At 41.4% G+C, this 19854-nt stretch overlaps 1 protein-coding gene across 1 annotated transcript in view; it reads left to right on the top strand.

The window, feature by feature from the left end:
* The window catches only part of LOC134802265 (uncharacterized), a 185568-nt gene that overhangs the window by 134932 nt on the left and 30782 nt on the right, over window positions 1–19854 (top strand). The window contains exons 27-28 of the mRNA XM_063774851.1: window positions 2629–2723; window positions 6413–6482. Coding sequence (XP_063630921.1) covers window positions 2629–2723; window positions 6413–6482 — 165 coding nt within the window. The remainder of the gene's footprint in view (window positions 1–2628; window positions 2724–6412; window positions 6483–19854) is intronic.

Raw genomic sequence — 19854 nt, 5'->3', positions numbered from 1 at the left:
TTGAATTTCCACATTAAACTTCACATATAACCTTGAAAAATTGGCCCGCTCATGGCTACATTGCCAAAACAAGTGCTACCATCTACCGTTCTCGTAGGTACGTTTCCTTGTGCATGGTAGGTTCTGCCATCTTGTGGGCTACATCGGAAGCATAAACGTCACATTTACGCCTCGCGCCAAAAATCTGACGGCTCCTATGCTGCCCCCTATAGTTCATGCACATTGCACGCCCCCTATAGAGAGCGCTAAAAGCATCACAGCATATTATTTAGAAACGATGAAATGAGCTCACTATATGCAGCTGCATTGTTAATTTCATGTGTCAGATGGAAAATTAATTATGTCAGATAAATTATCGATTGTCGGACAGACGCTTGTAGGTACAATATATTCGAGAATACATTAGACGGATCTCTTGATTTCCGGCGGGCGCCTGGCTGACCGCCAAGTGGCCGTAGGGTGAGGATACAGACGGGCTGAGCGATTAGCGGAACGGATAAAGGTGTGATAAGTGAAATGAAAGACAACCATAAATAAATAAACATACATAAATAAAGGAGTATTAGCAATACAAATCGTGGGAGGAGCTTGCAACTCGGAGATCGGACTGGCGAACTGCGGTCAACACTGGTCTCAACGACTTCGAAAGTGCACGCCTCGAAGATCTTGACGCTAAACGCCAGCTCCGAAAAGCTCGGCCCAAGCCCTCCTACACATACACTTACGACTCAAATGGCGAGCTTTACTGCATGTCTTGCGGCCGGAAGTTTAAAACAAAACTCGGTTTCGCAAGTCACGTTCGAGCCCATGCACGTCAGAATACCTGATACTGATTTGTCCGGGTGTCGCCGTCGACGGATACGTCTGGGAGGACATCATCATCATCATTAGCAATACATAAATAAACGAGTATTAGTAAGGCAAATATGTAACGTTTCCGAAGTATTTTAGCCCCAGATTGTAGCATAATAGTCTACCCAAAAAAAAAAATATTATAATATTACAACAATAAATCTTCTGATCTACTCTAGATGGTCTGCTCAACTCTGGATATAGGTACATACGAGTATATCCGTTGCCTGAACCAACGGACCTTAACAAACCACACATTTCGAATCGCTTTTTATGCTGCTGTCAATAAATAAACGAGTATTAGCAATACATAAGTAAACTGGTATTAGTAAAGCAAATAATATGTAACGTTTCCGAAGTATTTTAGCCCCAGAATGTAGCATAGTCTACCCAAAAAACTTATATTATAATATTCCAACAATAAATCTTCTAATCTACTCTAGATGGTCTGCTCAACTCTGGATATAGGTATATCCGTTGCCTGAACCAACGGACGTTAACAAACCACACATTTCGAATCGCTTTTTATGCTGCTGCCAATCCTAGTCCGATTCGTTCGACGCTACCAGCGATTTTCATTAAACGGTGCAACTTCGCTCGAACTTCTTTTATTTCTTGCCAATTGATTTCGCTGTGATGATCTCTCGCATCTGATGCTAAGAATACACCCAGTTTCTACTTACGCAACAACTTCTCTGGAACCTCTCCTGTTTCTCGAGAGGCCTTACCTACCTACTTACTACTTATCTATACATATCCGCTGTCTGCAGTTGTCAGTCCTAAATATTGAACTAATTTTGAACAAACTAGCTCATTTGCAGTACTTCACTGTGCACCTTGATTGAAACGTAGCTTCAAGCGGTTTTGCTCTAATACGACTATATACGCTATCTACAGCTCTCAGACCTAACCCGACCCGTCGGACGCTAACAAACTGGCCCATTTACAATTCACTCTGATTGAAATGTAACTTCACTGGAACTTCTCTTGTTCGAGCCGGTTGACCCATAACTCTAGAATCAGGTGAGTTAGTCGTCCTTGTCGATTTTAATACATGTGAAAATGTTAGAAAAGGACGACACGTTTGCTTTGCCTTTGCCTTGGAGATAATACCTCTGAAGTGATATTTCATTTAACTCCGCGGGCAGGCCAGAAGCCCCCTGGTAATTAACGCGAAGTGTGAATGTCTAGTTTAATTTTCCGATTTACCTAAGCCACAAAATGATATCCTTCTTCTAATTCACTTATACAGTAATGCGGCGCGACATTATGGCTTCTCTACACGAATGGGAGCGAGGGAGCAAGTGATATTGCTATCTCAGTCTACCGCATGGCTGCGTCCCTTGGATTGGCCGGCGTTGGCCATTCGTGTAGAGGAGCCATTACAGCAGTAACGCTGGTGCAGTTTGAATCCGAACGGCACCTTATTGGGAGCCTCACTCCGCGATTTCGTCGCGTCGCAACAAGTAGCTACAAGTACATTCGTCCCACACCAATTTTGGTGGCTTGCCATATCTGCGCGTGGCGCTTGCGCCACCTAGCGGTCATATCTGTCCTAATCGTAACAGACGTGTTCTGTTAGAGAGTGAATCTCCTGTACTATGTATTATTTATTCTGTGACTGTACCTATATTATGCTGCATTTGCTCACGAACGTGATGTGTCAATGTCAAGTTTCAGTTCTCGGCCAGAAGGTGGCAGACCTGCCAATGGTTAATTGGTTGGTTTATAGATACTTATTGGCCTGTTATTTATTTATCTGTGTTTGTCTTGCAGGTGAACGGGATTGTGCTGCACGGTCGATGCCATCTTAACGCGTCCGCTATCATCAAGGGACTCGTTGGGCCAGTCTTCAAGATCATTCTTCTAAGGTACACATACATATTATCACACGAATAAATGCCCTTACCAGGATTTGAACCCAGGACTATCGGCTTAAGAGGCAGGATCACTACCCCTAGGCCAGACGGGTCGTAGATTATAATTTTTTTTTTTTTTTTTGGCAAGAACTAATCTTGCATGACTCTTATTTAGTCAATTTTTTTTCTAAGTCAGCTAAATATATTATTTTTATACCAAAATAAATGATTGTAAGAAATAACCGCTTTGAGAGTCTTTTGAACTCACCATCAATAAATTAAACGTCAATGATAACGTTAAATGTTAAATAATAATCAAAAAAGTGAAACAAACAGTACAGTAAAAAAAACAATAAAAATTGTATATTTCTCATATTTATTACAGTTTTTAGTTTTACTCACCTCCACACTAGGCAATGCCTGTCCCGTGGAGGAGAGATACACGCCGGGAATAATATTATTATTAATATTGAAAGACATGTAATTCACCCAAAATCAACACTTAGTAGTGTTGATTTTGGGTGATTTACTTTGACTTTTTTACCTTACTTTTACTGCGGTACCGATCCTGCTCGGTGACATGCTCACAAGATAGCGTATAATTCAAATAAAGGGCTCGCACTCTTAGACACTCATCTTAAAACAGATTGATGATCACTACTTAGATGCAGATACAATGCACAACACAATACGTATTCTATTGCATTGAAATTCAGAAAACGTCTATTCTCAACCCAGCTTATTATAAGTACGAATAAATGGATGACGTCACTACACAATACACATAAAAGGAGCATTAAACGGTGGAAGGGTCGTTTTAATGGGACCCATGAGAAAAGGCGTTTACTAGAAGAGACAGATCTACGATCTACGATATACCTACATACAGATATAGTGTATTGTTTTCTATCGTATTTTCTCGGACTCGTTTGTATTTAAATTTAAAAGTGGAAAAATTACTGTCTTGGGTGAGACTTGAACTCACGACCCCTGGATCAACTCTCACCCAAGACAGTAATTTTACCACTTTTAAATTTATTCTAAGCTTAATAGCATCGTTTGCAGACGTTTCTGCTTGTTAAAAAAAAATCGTTTGTATTTGTCATGCTACTTCAGTCAACCTCAGGACTTTTTGTACCGAGACTGCCTAAAATAGCAAGATACGTTCGTACATTTCCGTGAAAATACGATGGAAATAAATAATGCACTACCTTCACTTCTTCTTTAAAAAAACAACGGGTTGCACTCCGGGAGTGCCGGCAGAAGTGAAAACTCAACGATATTGTAACTCAAAATATTAATAACATATAGTGCAAAATGTCTGCAGCACTATGTGTAATTGATGTGAACGCCATCTAGCGTTGTATCGTCGCATTATTTGAAACCCCTAAGCACATCTCTGTAAGTACTACTGGTACTACAGTTAGGTAGTATATTAATACCAGTTTGAGGGAATCTCACTAAATAGCATTTAAATAAAAAAACAATGACATTGTCCGTCACACATCACGCAAGCGCACTGCGTCGCCTAAATGAAACAGCAGGCTCAGGCATACATTTTCGCCGCGCGGTAGAAAGAGAGGAGAGACGCCTTATGCGTTACGCCTTACGCTGTCTCGAGTTTATCATTTTTTCCCCACCTCAAAAAGTGCACAGCGCCGGTAAAGAAGTTTTTACTTCAAAAATAACTTTCATTTATGATGATTTCGCGCATGTCAAAAGTGTGCTAGTAGAGCAAGACGTTGTTCGGTAGTTGATTTTAGTAAAGTGATAGCTGGACTTTACAAATAGCTACGATGGGTTGCCGGGTGTTGACTAAAGAATGTTTAAACGCAATTCATGATTAATTTTTCATTAGCTGCACACTTTCACGTTAGGTCACTGCATTACAAGTTATATTAATATTATACTTTAAACACCATTAATGAGCAAAAAAATTAAATAAGCCGAGACGACTTTGCTTTGCTTTTAAAGTTCAATCTGAAAATCCCACCTTACGTAACACCCACGTTTATACGTAACAGTGAAAAAAATATATTATACAGGGTATATTTTTGAAGAAAGTATAACTTTCAGTCATTTGTGTCCGATAAGTGTTAGTCATATGGTCCGTTTTTCGAAGTCAAACATGTTCCGTGAACGTCGTCTATACTGTATATGTATTTCAACACTCTCAATTGACCCATAAGCGTTTCCCCAGATATATCGACGTGAAATCGGCAAAAGCCGCTGGAAAAAGCTTTATGTCTGCGAAATAAAAGCGAAAAAGTCGTCGTTCGGTTCGGCTCGCATCGGCCGGCGCCTGCCGCCGCGTCGACGGCTTTTTCGCTCTTATTGCGCAAATGCGCAGACATAATAAAGCTTTTTCCTATCGGCTTTTGTCGATTGCGCGTCGATATACTATAGTGTGACTTAAAGTAGTAGAAATAACATAAAATAGAACTAAAAATATTCCATACTAAATTGTAGCCAAGTAAGCATTTTACGTCAAAAATGCGACAGTTACATAGGAAGTGGCGCCCTCAATAATTTTCTACAATTTATTGTCGGACTATATCTGGGCAGCTGCCATGCCACATCCCTTACCATAGATCCGCGTACACACAAGCTCCTCTCAAAGCTTTGTCGCCGGCTCGTTAGTGGAATAAAAGGCTACTTGGAGATACCCTGACGGGTCCGATTAATCGTATTTTTAGAAAACCTTTTTGCCATATCATACCTTACTCTTTTATAAATGGGTAATAAAGGAATGTAACATTTAAAAGGAATTTCCTTTAACATAAAAAAACCGGGCAAGTGCGAGTCGAACTCGCGCACGAAGGGTTCCGTACCATTACGCAATAAAACGGCAAAAAAATCACGTTTGTTTTAGGTATGGGAGCCCCACTTAAATATTTTGTTTATTTTGTGTTTAGAATTTGTTGTTATAGCGGCAATAGAAATACATCATCTGTGAAAATTTCCACTGTCTAGCTATCACGGATCATGAGTTACTGCCTGGTGACAGACAGACAGACGGACAGCGGAGTCTTAGTAATAGGGTCCCGTTTTTAACTTTTTACCCTTTGCGTACGGAATCCTAAACACAACTTTCCACAATGCAAAAGCTGTAAAAAGTTAAGGACAAGATAAAAATTACTAAATGAAATATTAACTCTTACTTACTAAAATTTAAACTATGCAGAAATGAACTTTACTTAAAAATACTATCGAAAGATGACTCTAAATTTGGCCCTCTATAGTACACTCTCGACTCGATTGTAATTTATATGTGTATAACTTTTTACGAAGAAAAATTATCTTTTCTCCAACTTCTTTCTTGGCAGTGATCTGTTCTTTAACTAACCTAAGATAATTATTTTATCAAATTGATGATTTGGATTTAAATACAGTATTATTGGTTTATTAAGGTATAAGTATAAGGCTGATTGAGCAGATATTAAATACCTACTCCTACAGATAGGTATTTTGTGATTTTCTTAAATTCCCAGTCCCTAAAGTTATCCCAATGCACCGTATAATTCTCTCTCTTCTTCCTCTCCGACATTTTTGCCACGGCTCACGAGAGCCTCGGGTTCGCTTGACAACTAATCCCAAGAATTGGCGTAAGCACTGCACCGTACCGAATGAACCGTATATTTTTCTTAAATATCTTATGTAATCATATAAAAATCTTATGTAATTATTATATGTTTCAACAGGCGGAAGTCAGCACTAGAAGACGTCGCCGTAAAGCCGCTGACGCAGTTTCCGGTCGCCCTTGAAGAAGATGTAAGTTTACACTTTACACTTTCACTTTTATCAGCTTACTTAACCATAAAATAAATAAAACTAATCTTAAAATAAATAACTAAAATCTATTCCTCTACGGCATGATGCCGTAGATGCTGGCAGCATTTCCTCGCTGTATCGCAATACTTATTCTTTGTGCGAGGAAGCTGCCAGCTCTACGATCACCGGTGGCGTCTGCCAAATTATAGGTAATATTTAACCACTTTTGTAGTAAGTTTTTTGTTTTATTTTATTAGGACAAAAATATTTAGAAGTATTACAAAGATTATTAGATTACCTACTTAGCTGTCACCTACAAAATACTATGAAAACTTGGGACAATTTTGTAAGGAATTTTCTTAAATTTCAATAGTTTAGTTTATTTATTTCATAATGATAAATTACAGTATAAATTATTCTTACACTAATCTATATGAATTTACATTATGATCGTCAATAATTTAGCATGCAAACGTAATTATACAATTTCAACAATGATAATCAAATTACAAATTATGAAAACTAACAATTTATAATTTAAAAAGAAATTTAGAACTATCGTCAAATTGAAAAATAAAAAATTAAAAATATTATGAGTAGGTATTATGACATTCGAGTTCGTTTAGTATCCAAACGTAATCGGGTTTTTAATATGCCATTGTGTAGTCTTCGATACAGTATGACATAAATTATTTTTTGGTCTATGATTTTTTATTCACATTTACACATGGATGTAAGTAAAAAGAGGTAGATATGGTACTAGGCGCACGATCGTGAGCCATCAAATATAGGTTCCGGAACCTATATTTAGTTAGTCGTATGGGTGACGCCAACCTGTCAAATTGTCAAAATCGTTGGTTCGAATTTTAGTTTTGTCAACTATGAACGTCACACGTCTACATAAATAAAAGGTCATTGCATTTACACTACCTAAAAAACAAGGTTTACTCATAAGAACCGAGAAATGTTTAAAAGCAGTACTTAATCGACTTGGAGAGCGATTCAAACTTTGTAATCGTGTTATGAAATAGTTAAGGATATTATGTCAGCTGTAAGCAGTGAGATTTCTACAACCAGAGTGTCACTATTTTCAATGTCCCTGTTGACAGAGACCATATATCCTTGACCGTTTCATAACAAGAAATAACTGTCTGAATAGGCCTCCTGTATTTGTGTGATTTGATTACGTACTGCTTTGTCGAAATCGATGAGTTCAATTGAAAAGCAAATTTGTAATCAAATTTGGACTTCTATTTATAAAAAATAAATTTCGTTATACGTAGGTAGCAAATTGGCTTTAAAATATCATGATTTAAAAAAAAACTTGTGAATGGTGGTCCTCTTTCACAGAAGCAAATACACATTGAAGGAGGCAGTTAGAGTTAGACCGTGAAAAACCTGCAGCGAGTTTGATAGCCCACGCAGTGCAAGTGTAATTTTAAACGTCAAACTTCTATGAAATTATGACGTATAAATAACACTTACACTGCGTGGGCTATCAAATCCGCTGCAGACATTTTTGGTGCGACTCTAGCAACCTGAAGACTTTGCTAGGTTTAGTAGGAGCTGGGGTAGTAGTTAGAGTAGCGCTACCTCGTTTCACGCAAAATAGGCACAATGGATGTTGATTTGCGGAAAATGCCCAGCAAAACTATGTGATCCTCTTTTTGCAAGAAAAATACCTTGACGAGACCTACTTAGAAAAGCGGAAGTAGTGTCCTAAAGGTAAACACCCCAACATTTGACAGTCAAATTACTATTTTTAATGCCAGGATTTAAGAAGCAACGGTTGGTGCCCACTAAAATTATTCAATCCATGTAGGTAACATGAATTAAATATTTTTGGTAGGTAGGTACCTCATTAAAATTTAACAAATGCAACCGCGTTACGAAACCCATTCGTAATCAGTGTTCAATCGGCTCCTAGCAACCAATTACAACTGGTATTTTACAAAAAAAAGATAAATTACACTTTATTATTTAAATATGTTTATTAGTGTACGCTGACCTTGTCGCGTCGGCTGTCTCGCTCGCACCCGCAGCGTATCGAATGCCACATAATCCGTATGATTTTCCTTTCGAACATTTACATATAATAATAAACTCTAAGTCAAAGCGGAGATGATTGAAAATCGATGACCACAAAAAGTTTCAGTGTTTACGTTTTCTTATCATACCAAACAGACACAAGTGGCAGTTGTGTTCCTATTAATTTTAGACTTTGCTTCGTTGTAATAGAGTTCATAATCAAATGGCGTCCTTGTAGGTTGTAGTAGTATGAGTGTAAAGTTTTTTTTGTATAATGTTATCTTACATAGCAATGTCATATTGCAAACATACCGTTTGTAGTTTGAGGATGGTTTAGAGGCGATATAAACGCGTTGGTTTTTCACCATCATCGTGTGTTTAAATAAACTATTAATTAAATTTAAGAGCGAAAAGTGTGTTTTATGTGAGTGTAGTTTTTAAAAGTTGTCGAGTGAGAGATTTCGTTGTAAAGTGTAAAAGTCGTTTTACATTATTGTTTACAGTGAAATAGTTTACATACAGATCAATTGCTTAAAGTTGTCCGACTCAGGTAAACGGAAATAGTAAATTTTTTTAATGGCAGTAGGTAATTTCAGAAAGGGTAATAATTTTTTACTTACATTAAAAACTCTACCAAGAACGACTTGTGCTTAGATAGAATGATTGAGTTTTTGTAAATCAGTAGACCTGGCGTTTTTTTATAATAACTAATTAACTTGTTGACTAACCTCTCAGCCTCTCCAGATTATTCTAAAGACCTTTATTTTTAGGTTAACATCGGAAATACCTAATTAGGCTTTGTGATACCTAACGAAGTGTTTTTTTTATTCGACGCCTCAAAAAAATTCTCAGGCCAAAATATGTGTATCAAAACAAAATAATGATGGTTATTCAAATAAATTGATAACCAGGTATCGTGGGAATAAAATATCTTAGAGTACTTTGTAGTCTCGCCATATAGGTACGCTCAAAATAAATATTATGTTTTTATCAAAAATAAATATCGATAATGGCGTCTATCGTCCTTTTCCAGACAGTCACTTTCTTGGGCACCTACAGGCCTATATCATTCTAACGAGCCCAAACTCAATGTAGTTGCGTTTTTATTTTATTTAGAGTAGGTAACCAATACCCATGACCACCTTTGGTTTCCACCGTCAGCTAGATGGTAACCCACAGATCTACAATGTAAAAGATTGCCTACCAAATATCAAAAGTGCGAAAATCGGAATAATATCAAGTGTCATTGGAAATATTGAATTCAGAAAAAATATGTGATTGTATAAATTATTGGCTTTTTAAACAGAATAAGTACTCCAAGCTTTTAACATTTTCCAGTCCGCTAGCTTACGTTTTGGTACATTCAAGCGGCCATTAGCGGCCGCTAAGAAGCTCAAAAGTGGTTACGTTATATCATAATTTGTAGACTACAAATCTTCTCTTTTGTAGTCATGAAATGTTCATATCTATAGGAACGTGATAGCTTCCCTTTTGTACACTTCAATCATCACCGTAAGCGTCATCACTACACCTTATATAACAAAGTCTCCCGTCGCGTCTGTTTGTTTGTGTATTTGTATGTTCGCGATAAACTCAAAAACTACTGAACAGATTTTCATGCGGTTTTCACCTATCAATAGAGTGATTATTGAGAAAGGTTTAGATGTATTTGTTAACCCGTGCGAAGCCGCGGCGGGTCTCTAGTTATGGATATGTAGATCTGTGTGGTAACCTAACGTTGCATTGTCACCCATATATCATTGTTGTCGCCGAATCAAATTAACAAGTTTGACAAAAGTGCTCCAGACAGAAAGAATCATACTGTCTTTATCTTTAGCTATTATTATAACGCCAAAAAGAGGGATGAATAAATTTAAGTTTATATTCTACTATTACTGACAAAATTTACCAGACTACAGTTTATGTTAAATTTCAGCGTAATTGGAAACTAGTTACTTCAGGCGAAATAGCAGAGCTAATCCTGATTTTAATTATAATTACAACTAACATGTGAGATAATTACTATTTATAGACTATCCACGTGAATATGTTTACTATAAACACAGTAAAACTTGTTAATCAGAATTATAACTTTCCTAAACCGCCTAGGGAAAATCATAGAGCTACAACCTGTCAAACTTTACTTTTTGACTTATACATATTACAATACACTTTTGAATCTCAAAAAATTATCACCAACCAAACTTTTGTGGGGATAAGAGCTTGGTTAATGAACCAAGGTATCACTTTTTCTTATGTATTAAACATTAATCATAGTATTGGTACAAATCCTTTGTGAGCTGATAAATAAACATTTTTATTATTATTATTTTATTAGTATTGGGGTTGATTTCAGAAAAGATGCACAAAAAAATGTCAGTGTTGCTTGTTATAGAAAGTTTTTATTCAAATTATACTTACTTGGTTTTCAAGAATAACACAAATTATAATAAGTATATAATTTGTGTTATTCTTGAAAATATAATAATTAAAAGTTTTATGTTATTCCATTCCCATAAATAAAATTAAAAAAATTTGCTTGCTGCGCTAGAATACTATTTTTCCTTTAATCTCTAGCGTCTCACCGTCCTCCTACTAATACTAATTTTCTGCAATAAAATGTATTTCTTTTGTATTTTTGTTTTTAAATTCAATTCTATTTCGTGACACCATTGATTAAAATTTGACTGCCCATTTTAATTTTATGGTGAACCGCTAGAGGATAAGATAATTTTAGCGTGAATTGTACTTTTGACGGTACTGATAATATGGTTTATACCGTGCACTGGATGTATCCGCTCAATACACGTTATACGAGTATATTATGAAGTAGTCGTGTCACTGATACGTGGTATCAAATGTCAAATGCCGTGGGAAATATCTGACTAATTAGATTACGTTCATTAAATTCACTCAGATATCGAGTAAACTTGACGTGTTTATTGAATGGTCATTTATAGTCGTTCTTTTTTTAGTAATAACTTTGGGCTTAAATATTTAAATTAGCATTAACTAATGCTCGAGTAACTACTCGAACTGTATTTACTTAACTGTTGTTTTTCATTCCAAACTTCAAACAAATTTTATATAACTTAATGAGTTTCGCTTTACAAAACTGAATTCAGAAGACATGATTATAAGGTTTCAGTAGGTATATAAAAACAATACACTCCTTTTTTGGGCAGTTGTGTAAACATAATCTTATATTTATAGGTGGGGGTTTTCAGGAAAAATGTACCATTTACTTTTTTTCGAAAAAACATCAACTTTTGGGTTTAGACTCGGAATTACGAGTAATATTGAATGAGACAAAGAAAACAAGTGTCCCCAGTTTTTCATACTTTTGGGTGTCAGTTTTGTAACGGTCCATACAAAATGTGTGTGAAAATGCGTTATAAAACTGTAATTGTTTTAGACACATTTTTTTTCTTTTTAAATTGATGGTACTCGTGATTCTGAGTAGAAGTAACCCAACAGTTCATGGATATCGAAAAAAGTAGGTAAATGGTACACTTTTAAGTGAAAACGCCCAAGTACGATCGAGTTACCTACTAGTACTACTACTAGTAGTAGTGATGAACGGTGGACGCGCGGCCCGCGTACAGGGAACTGCTCGCCGCACCGCCACCGTTGACTGAACTGCAGAGCTGATACGCGTTGTTTGTTTTGGTCATAGTCTAATAAAACATGGTCTTCCATTCCCAGAGTGACACGGGCCTACGTCACAACAACATGGCCGCTATATATAGCGCTATCGCATATTATCATATAGCGCTGTCGCATGATGACGTAGGCCCGTGTTAGTTAGGTGACCTAGAAAAGACGGGAATGGAGTACCAGGCGGAGTATATTATTATACCATGGTTTTGGTGAACGGTGGACGTGCGGCCCGCGTACCTACAGGGTACCTAGTACCTAGATGACGTTCATACATAAGTAGGTAAGAATAATGAATAACGGGGCCCACTGAGTAACAGTCCGCCGGACGGTATCGGCCTGACAGTTGTTCGGAACTGTCCAAATTTTGTTCTAACTGACAGGCCGATATCGTCCGGCGGACTTAAATCAGTGGGCCCCTTAAGATGTTCCCGAATTGTTCGTAATGTCGCGAACTATCATTAGATCATTACCGCATTTGGATGCGACATGTGACTAATATTATGCAGCCAAAACTCATAGCCAGATATTTTATTTATGCAAATTAAAATCTAAGTCAAGTTTACAAGAATTCCCCTTTTCCATATAAGCAAATTTATGTAAATTTATAACTGCGTGAAACTGGTAAATAATTGTTCAAACAGTTCCGACTTACCAACTGACTATGGTCTTTATCAGTATGCTAATAAGGTATCAGGGTAGCCAAGATGCCAATCATTCGCTCCGTGGCTAACGATACGGTAGTCTCTCTCCGTCACTCATCCATATTAGTGCGACAGTGACAGTTGCGTTTCGTTCGCTACGGAGCGTAAATTATTGGCATGTTGGCTACGCACCCTGTGCGTAACAATGTGCTATTGAACGGAGGTATGCTAATTCGAACATTGAAGTACATAGTTGAATGAATTGCTATAGCGACTATTCTAACCATAAGTATACCACGATGTGGTGGAATGATCCGAAACGAACGAGACGGGGCGTTGCGTTGAAATAACTTCTGCCCGCGACTTCGTCTGCGTGAGATCATGATGATGATGGATTAAAACTATCCTATGTCTATCCTCGGGCATAAACTATGTAACTAATTTCACCTACATCGGCTTAGCGGTTTAAGCGTAAAGAGATAACAAACATATAGACAGAGGTACTTTCACATTTATAACATCTATTTATAGTAGAGATTGTGATTTGTGATTTTTAAGTACACAAAATAAACACACACACACACACACACACATAATAATTATAAACTGAAATACATTCAGCTTACGCGGCTAACGCTCTGGACCTCTAGGCAGGTTCGCTTCCGCTTCCGACCTCGGTCACTGCAAGGCTTGCAGCCGTATTCGAACAATGAGATACGTCAAATACTAGATATTGAAACGATATTGATTGGATATGCTAGTGTCAAACAAGTGTCAAAAGTGACGTTTTTGTTTGAAGAGTTCGTCACTTTTTCTTTAGTATAAATATGACAACAGTTGTTAGCGACGCTACGACAAGACGCGGATAATTATAAGTTAGATTAAGATCAAATTCGATTAAGACTGTATTCTCAATAAAGATTTATTTGATAGGTAGGGAAAACCGCGATTAGATTGTCAGTAGTCATAAGTATTCAAAATATCCATTATTTAACTCGTAGGTTCGTAATAAGTTTTAGGTCACCCAGTAAGTTAGGAAAAAACATGGTTAAACCTATTTCCCAATTCCCAAGTAATTACTATAAACTTGGTAAAATAATGTAGGCTCTGTCATTGGTTAACCAAAGAAAGGCGGATCAAGACAAGGAAGTCTCAATATGAAAGGGACAGACTGACCGCTTCTCATTGGTCGGCCAAATTCGAGCTCAGCGCTCCGATACAGCGTAATTTTCACTTAGAAACATACACGTTTCATTAATTAATTCGTAACCTGTTAAAGTTACATCATAACAATATTTGTAGATATTATAGGTCGTTAACCTAGTCACCTAGTTAGATAAGAATCATAAGGCAGTCACAGGTAGACAAAGGCCTGCGAGTCGGCAAAAGGGCCATAAACCATCCATTGTATTCATTTCGGCCGCTTTCCTATCTATTGTAAGCCAAGTCGTAAGGACTAGTGAACTTGTTATCGTTTGTTTTTAGAACTAATGAACGTAGTTAACTATTTGTAATAGTTTTAAGTCAGTAATTAATCGGATGTATGTAATATGAGTCGCAGAACGATAGCGGGATAATGAAAATTCACCCGAAAATGACCGTATGACGTAATCGACCAATCACAGGCCGATTAATTCCGCGAATTAAGACATGATTTTATCTCCCTATCGTAGGTGACTCTCTTTCTTGATTTTTCGTATAAAAGTAAGACGGAACCGCTTCGGATCGTACAGTACACCAGGAGCAGCCGAAAAGGAAAAACCAAAAGGAAGAAAACCAAAGGAAGAAAACCAAGGAAGACCTGAGGGATCCGAAGCTGTACCGCCTAATCGTTGTAGGAGTATTTTTATATTTGTACCGCGTAAATAAAAGTCAGTTTTTTAAATCGTGTAGTTTATTCTTTATCGCGAGGCGGTTGAAGATATTCGTCGAGGGCTTCGCACATGGGCATCTAGTAGGCTGGGGCGACTGCGGTTTCGAGCGAGGCGCCAGTAGACCAGTTACCTTCTCCAACTGCTATCGTCGGCTATATTGGGCGTTGAGAGTTCAATATTTTCTGGTCCTTCGAACCGGATCTACTGTCAGCGCACCGGGACGTCGTGCTCAAGTCTACACTTGCTGCGAAGAAACGTCACAAATGACCGATAAAATGGTCGGTACGCGTTCGCGAAAGGCTGCGTCGATGCAGAGCGACGAAGATAGGCGGCGTTACCTAGCGGAGGGCGCGGCGGCGGCTCAGAGGGCTGCCCGCGCGGACGCCGAGAGGTCAGAGGGCGCCGAGGCGGCGCGCCCCCTCCTCACCCCTGTAACGTCGTCCGACGCGCTCAGCGAGCGTCCGCGCGCCGCTAGCGCCGAGCCGTTTGGCGTAGCGGCCGCACCACAGCACTCCCTCAGGGCGGACGACTTCACGAGGCCACCGGGGTCTCCCTCGCAAGTAAATACACTGCTGTGGAGCAGAGAGCTCCGCAAGCGGTTACGACGACTTGCGAGGCCCACACCGTTACCACTGCGACGGGCGAGAACGAAACTTAAGGACGTCGCAGCTACGCAGCAGGGAGGCACTATGGAGTCGAGCACTCCGTATGCACCTGCCCCTACTCAGTCCGTGCACTCATGCGCTAGTACGGTCATCGAGGCAAGGCTATCTCAAGTGGAGCTTGAGGCGAGCGAACGTCTAGCAGAAATTCAGCGAAAAGAGTTGCGGATCGAAGCCGACTTAATAAAGAAGAGGCTAGAGGCGCAGAAATCACAGATTATAGCGGAAGGAAGCACGGGCGCAGTCTCAGATGCGGGTGACATCGAGCCACAACAGAAACGAATCCTGAAGTGGATGGACGACTCTCAGGATGACAAGACTATAACCGAGCCAGTTAAGAAGAGGTTAGCCAACGAGCCACCACCGGACTACGAGACTCCTAGACGGCCTCTGCGGGACGAGCGACATATGCGACGCCGCTCACCGAGCCGCGAGGAACGTCAACGGCGATCGGAATCGCCACCGGAGGAGCCCCGTACGCCGCACACGGCGCGTACGCAACACACGCAAGAAGGCACAGTTGCGGAGTCTATGCTGCATTTGTTCGAGAAGATGCAGATGGCGGCTCGTCCGGCACCTAAAGATATCTTCGAGCTACCTCACTTCTACGGAGATGTGAGCGAATGGCGAAGCTTTTACAATACCTACATCGAGACATCGAAGCGCTACAAGTTCACCGACTACGAGAACGTTGCAAGACTGCGTATGGCGTTACGCGGGGACGCTAAGATGTGCGTGTCACATGTCCTGTCTACAGCTACTCGTCCAGACATGGTTATACGTATTTTGAAGAAGCAGTTTGGCCGAAGCGAGGTGCTTTTGGATAAAGCAATCGAGGACCTACGAAGACTGCCACCGTTGGGGCCGAGCGCGAACGACCTCAATACGTTTGCGATCAAGATTATGAACGTCGTATCTACTATCATGGACATAGATAGAAGACACTACGCCGACAATCCGATGCTGATACGGGAAGTAACCGATCGATTATCGCCTCATCTACGAAGCAGATGGTGCGACTACGCCAACAGACATCGTGATACCGACGACCCCGAGATCCTGCAGTTAGCTGATTTTCTGATGGAAGAGAGCGAGCTAGAGATGTCATTCTGTCACGCGCGCGCACCAGCGAAGCGCGCGCAGGGACCGATGACAGCACAGTATGCGCGCGCGCCTGGCACTAGACTGAACGCGCCCGCGCCGCGCTATCCCATCCCCACTCCAGCTCCGGCCGCAAATCGATGCAGCGGAGGGCAGAAGGCGACGTATGCGGCTCGACAAATCACAGCGAAGAGCACGTGTTTGTACTGCGGTGGCAATCACATTACTACAGATTGTCGCAAGCTGGCCGCACAGAGTATAGGCGCTAGATGGGAATGGGCAAGACTCAATCGTATATGCTTCAGATGTATGGACGCGAAACATTTGAAGTCGCAATGCAACGCGAAAGGGTGCGGCGTGACAGGCTGCCCGCACACGCATCACCGTTTGCTGCACACCGAGCCTACACAGGCGAACAACAGCAGTGGGGCTACAATAGCGGTAGCTCAGTCGACGCATCGAGCGGTCGCCTCACCGAAAGTGACGTCATCGTTTGCGGCAGCGGCCGAAACAGAGTCGCGGCCTACAGAACGAGAGGACAACGATCCGCGCGTCTACGTGTCGTCAACCCCAAACTTCAACGTGCTACTGAAGGTGCTGCCTGTAACAGTCACGGGGCCGAAGGGTACGGCTCAAATATTCGCTTTCCTCGACGATGGGTCAACGCTTTCCATGATAGATCAAGACGTCGCAGATGAAATCGGAGCAGTAGGCGAAGACGAACCTCTCTGTCTACGTGGGATAAGAAACCTGAAGCACACATCTATCACGCAAACTGTAAAGGCGCAAGTGGGACCGCTGCGAGGAGGCACCGTGCACGAGATCGTCATGAAGACCGTAGAAGGACTTGGCATACGATCGCAATCACTTAACAAGGCCGAATTGATGAAGCACAAACACTTAGAAGATTTGGGCGACGAATGCTACGTGGGTACAGGAGTACCGCAGATGCTGATTGGAGGCGATTTCTGCCACCTGAAGACTCCCATCGAGATCAGGCAGGGCGGAGAGGACGAGCCTTGCGCAATGAAGACACCCTTGGGTTGGGTATTTTTTGGGCGAATGCCGCGCATCATTCGCACGATCGAGCAAACCGTACTTCATTGCCGCACAGAGGACGACGAATTAATCGATCAAGTTAAGAAGCATTGGTCGATCGAAGCGTTAGGAGTAACGAATAAAGAAAACGTCAGTCCGAGCGATCAGCGAGCCATCGACATTTTCAACGCTACGGTACGCAAGACTGCAGGGGGCCGGTACGAGGTCGGTCAACTGTGGGCGTCGGACAACGTGAAGCTACCACCGAGTTACGTAATGGCGCGGTCGAGGCTACACAACTTGGAGATGAAAATGCGGCGTAACAAGGACTTCGCTGAAGACTACGAAGCCCAAATTCAGAAGTTACTACAGAAAGGATACGCGGAACGTATCATGGAGCCGCCGCAGACCGACCGAACCTGGTTTTTGCCGCACTTTAATGTATTTAATTTAAATAAAGGCAAAGGAAGAGCCGTTTTTGACTGCGCGGCAAAAAGTCAAGGAAATAGTCTGAATGACTATATTTTATCGGGGCCAGACCTACTACGAAGCCTATTAGGAATTTTGCTACGATTCCGCGAATGGAATTTCGCGGTGGTCGCGGACATACAAGAAATGTTCCTGCAAATTCAAATGCGAGAAGAAGATCAACAGAGCCAACTCTTCCTGTGGCGCGGCACTAGAAGAGATATGGAGCCCCAGGTGTACAAACTAAACAGAGTTTGTTTTGGCAACGTGTCATCGCCTTTCCTCGCGCATTCGGTGCGTAATAGGAACGCGCTCGACAACCAGGACAAATATCCGGACGCGGTCTACGACATCCACAATAACCATTATATGGACGATTACGTGGCATCGTACGAGACCGAGGATGAGCTGCTACGAGTATCACAACAAGTGCGAGACTCGCACGCGGAGGGCAGTTTTCATCTACGAGGCTACGCGAGCAACAGTACGCGAATGCTGGCAAGCGTCGAGCACTCACTACACGCAGCGCAAGGACCGACGCATCTGGGCGAAGGTCAACCTACAGTTCTAGGCATGACGTGGGACCCTAGGACGGACACTCTGGGCTACAACACGAAAATGCTGCGAGTTCCCGAGGCTGTGAAGACGCAAGAACGGCCGCCGACAAAAAGGGAACTTCTCAGCGCGATAATGTCCATATACGACCCCATGGGACTTATCGCTCACTACGTCATCAGCGCTAAAATGATATTTCAGCGAGTTTGGACAAAAGGCACTACGTGGGACGCACCGCTACCAGACAAAGAAGCTGAAGACTTTTTTCAGTGGCAGAACGCACTGAAACACGTAGCGGCGCTACGCATACCTAGAAGGTATGAGTCACCGGGCGGAGCTACGAGATACACGCTACACGTTTTTACCGACGCGTCAACTGAAGCCTATTGCGCCGTGGCGTATTGGCGTATCGAGAACAAAGAAGATGTACGAGTCAGCCTAGCAGCGGGCAAAAGCAGAGTTTGCCCCCTGAAAGTATTGTCAGTACCACGACTAGAGCTCACAGCCGCAGTAATCGGAGTTCGACTGGCCGAGACGATTAAAAAGGAGCAACGATACAACGTCGAGAAAATTATCTACTGGACGGATTCTCGAGAATTGCTAGGATGGATCAAGGACGACGCAAGAAACTACAAGCCGTTCGTGTCACACCGTTTGGCTGAAATAGCTGAAAAATCGGACCGGCGGGCGTGGATGTACGTGCCAACCGACGTGAACCCCGCAGACCACGCTACGAGAGGGAAGCCGGCGAGGAAAATCACCGCTCACGACGAATGGTACAAAGGACCGTCATTTCTTCACCGACCAGAAGTGGAGTGGCCGAGTCAAGACATAGGCAGACCGACTGAAGACCTTCCTGAAAGGAAAAGCGGAGTCACAGTAGAGACTACGTTATCTACTACTACGTCAAAGTCAGATCCGTCGAGCGTGCTACCTGACATACGACGCTTCAGTAATTACGATAGGCTAATGAATTCGATGGCCTACGTTCTACTTTTCATAGATAAGATGAAAAATAAGAACAAGACGCTGCAGCTGCAAGTGAACCACATAAAGCGAGCCGAGCATATGTGGCTACAGAATAGCCAACGAAGAAGTTTCCCGGACGAGCTGCGCACTCTAAGCGCAGGACGCGATTTGGACAAGAAATCGCGAATATACAATCTAGCACCCGAGCTGTGCGACGACGGCGTGCTGCGAATGAAGACGAGGTTAGGAAACGCTCCAGTGTTGTACACATCGGTACGACCCGTAATATTGGACGGCAAGGACTCATTTACCAGACTAATGGTCCAACGCGCACACAGGCGAATGGCGCACATTCATAACGAAGCAGTGGTAAATC

Source organism: Cydia splendana, chromosome 2, assembly GCF_910591565.1.
Source record: "Cydia splendana chromosome 2, ilCydSple1.2, whole genome shotgun sequence".
Taxonomy (NCBI): Eukaryota; Metazoa; Arthropoda; class Insecta; order Lepidoptera; family Tortricidae; genus Cydia; species Cydia splendana.
Note: the sequence above shows the minus strand (reverse complement) of the source record. Positions and strands in the feature narration are given on the sequence as shown.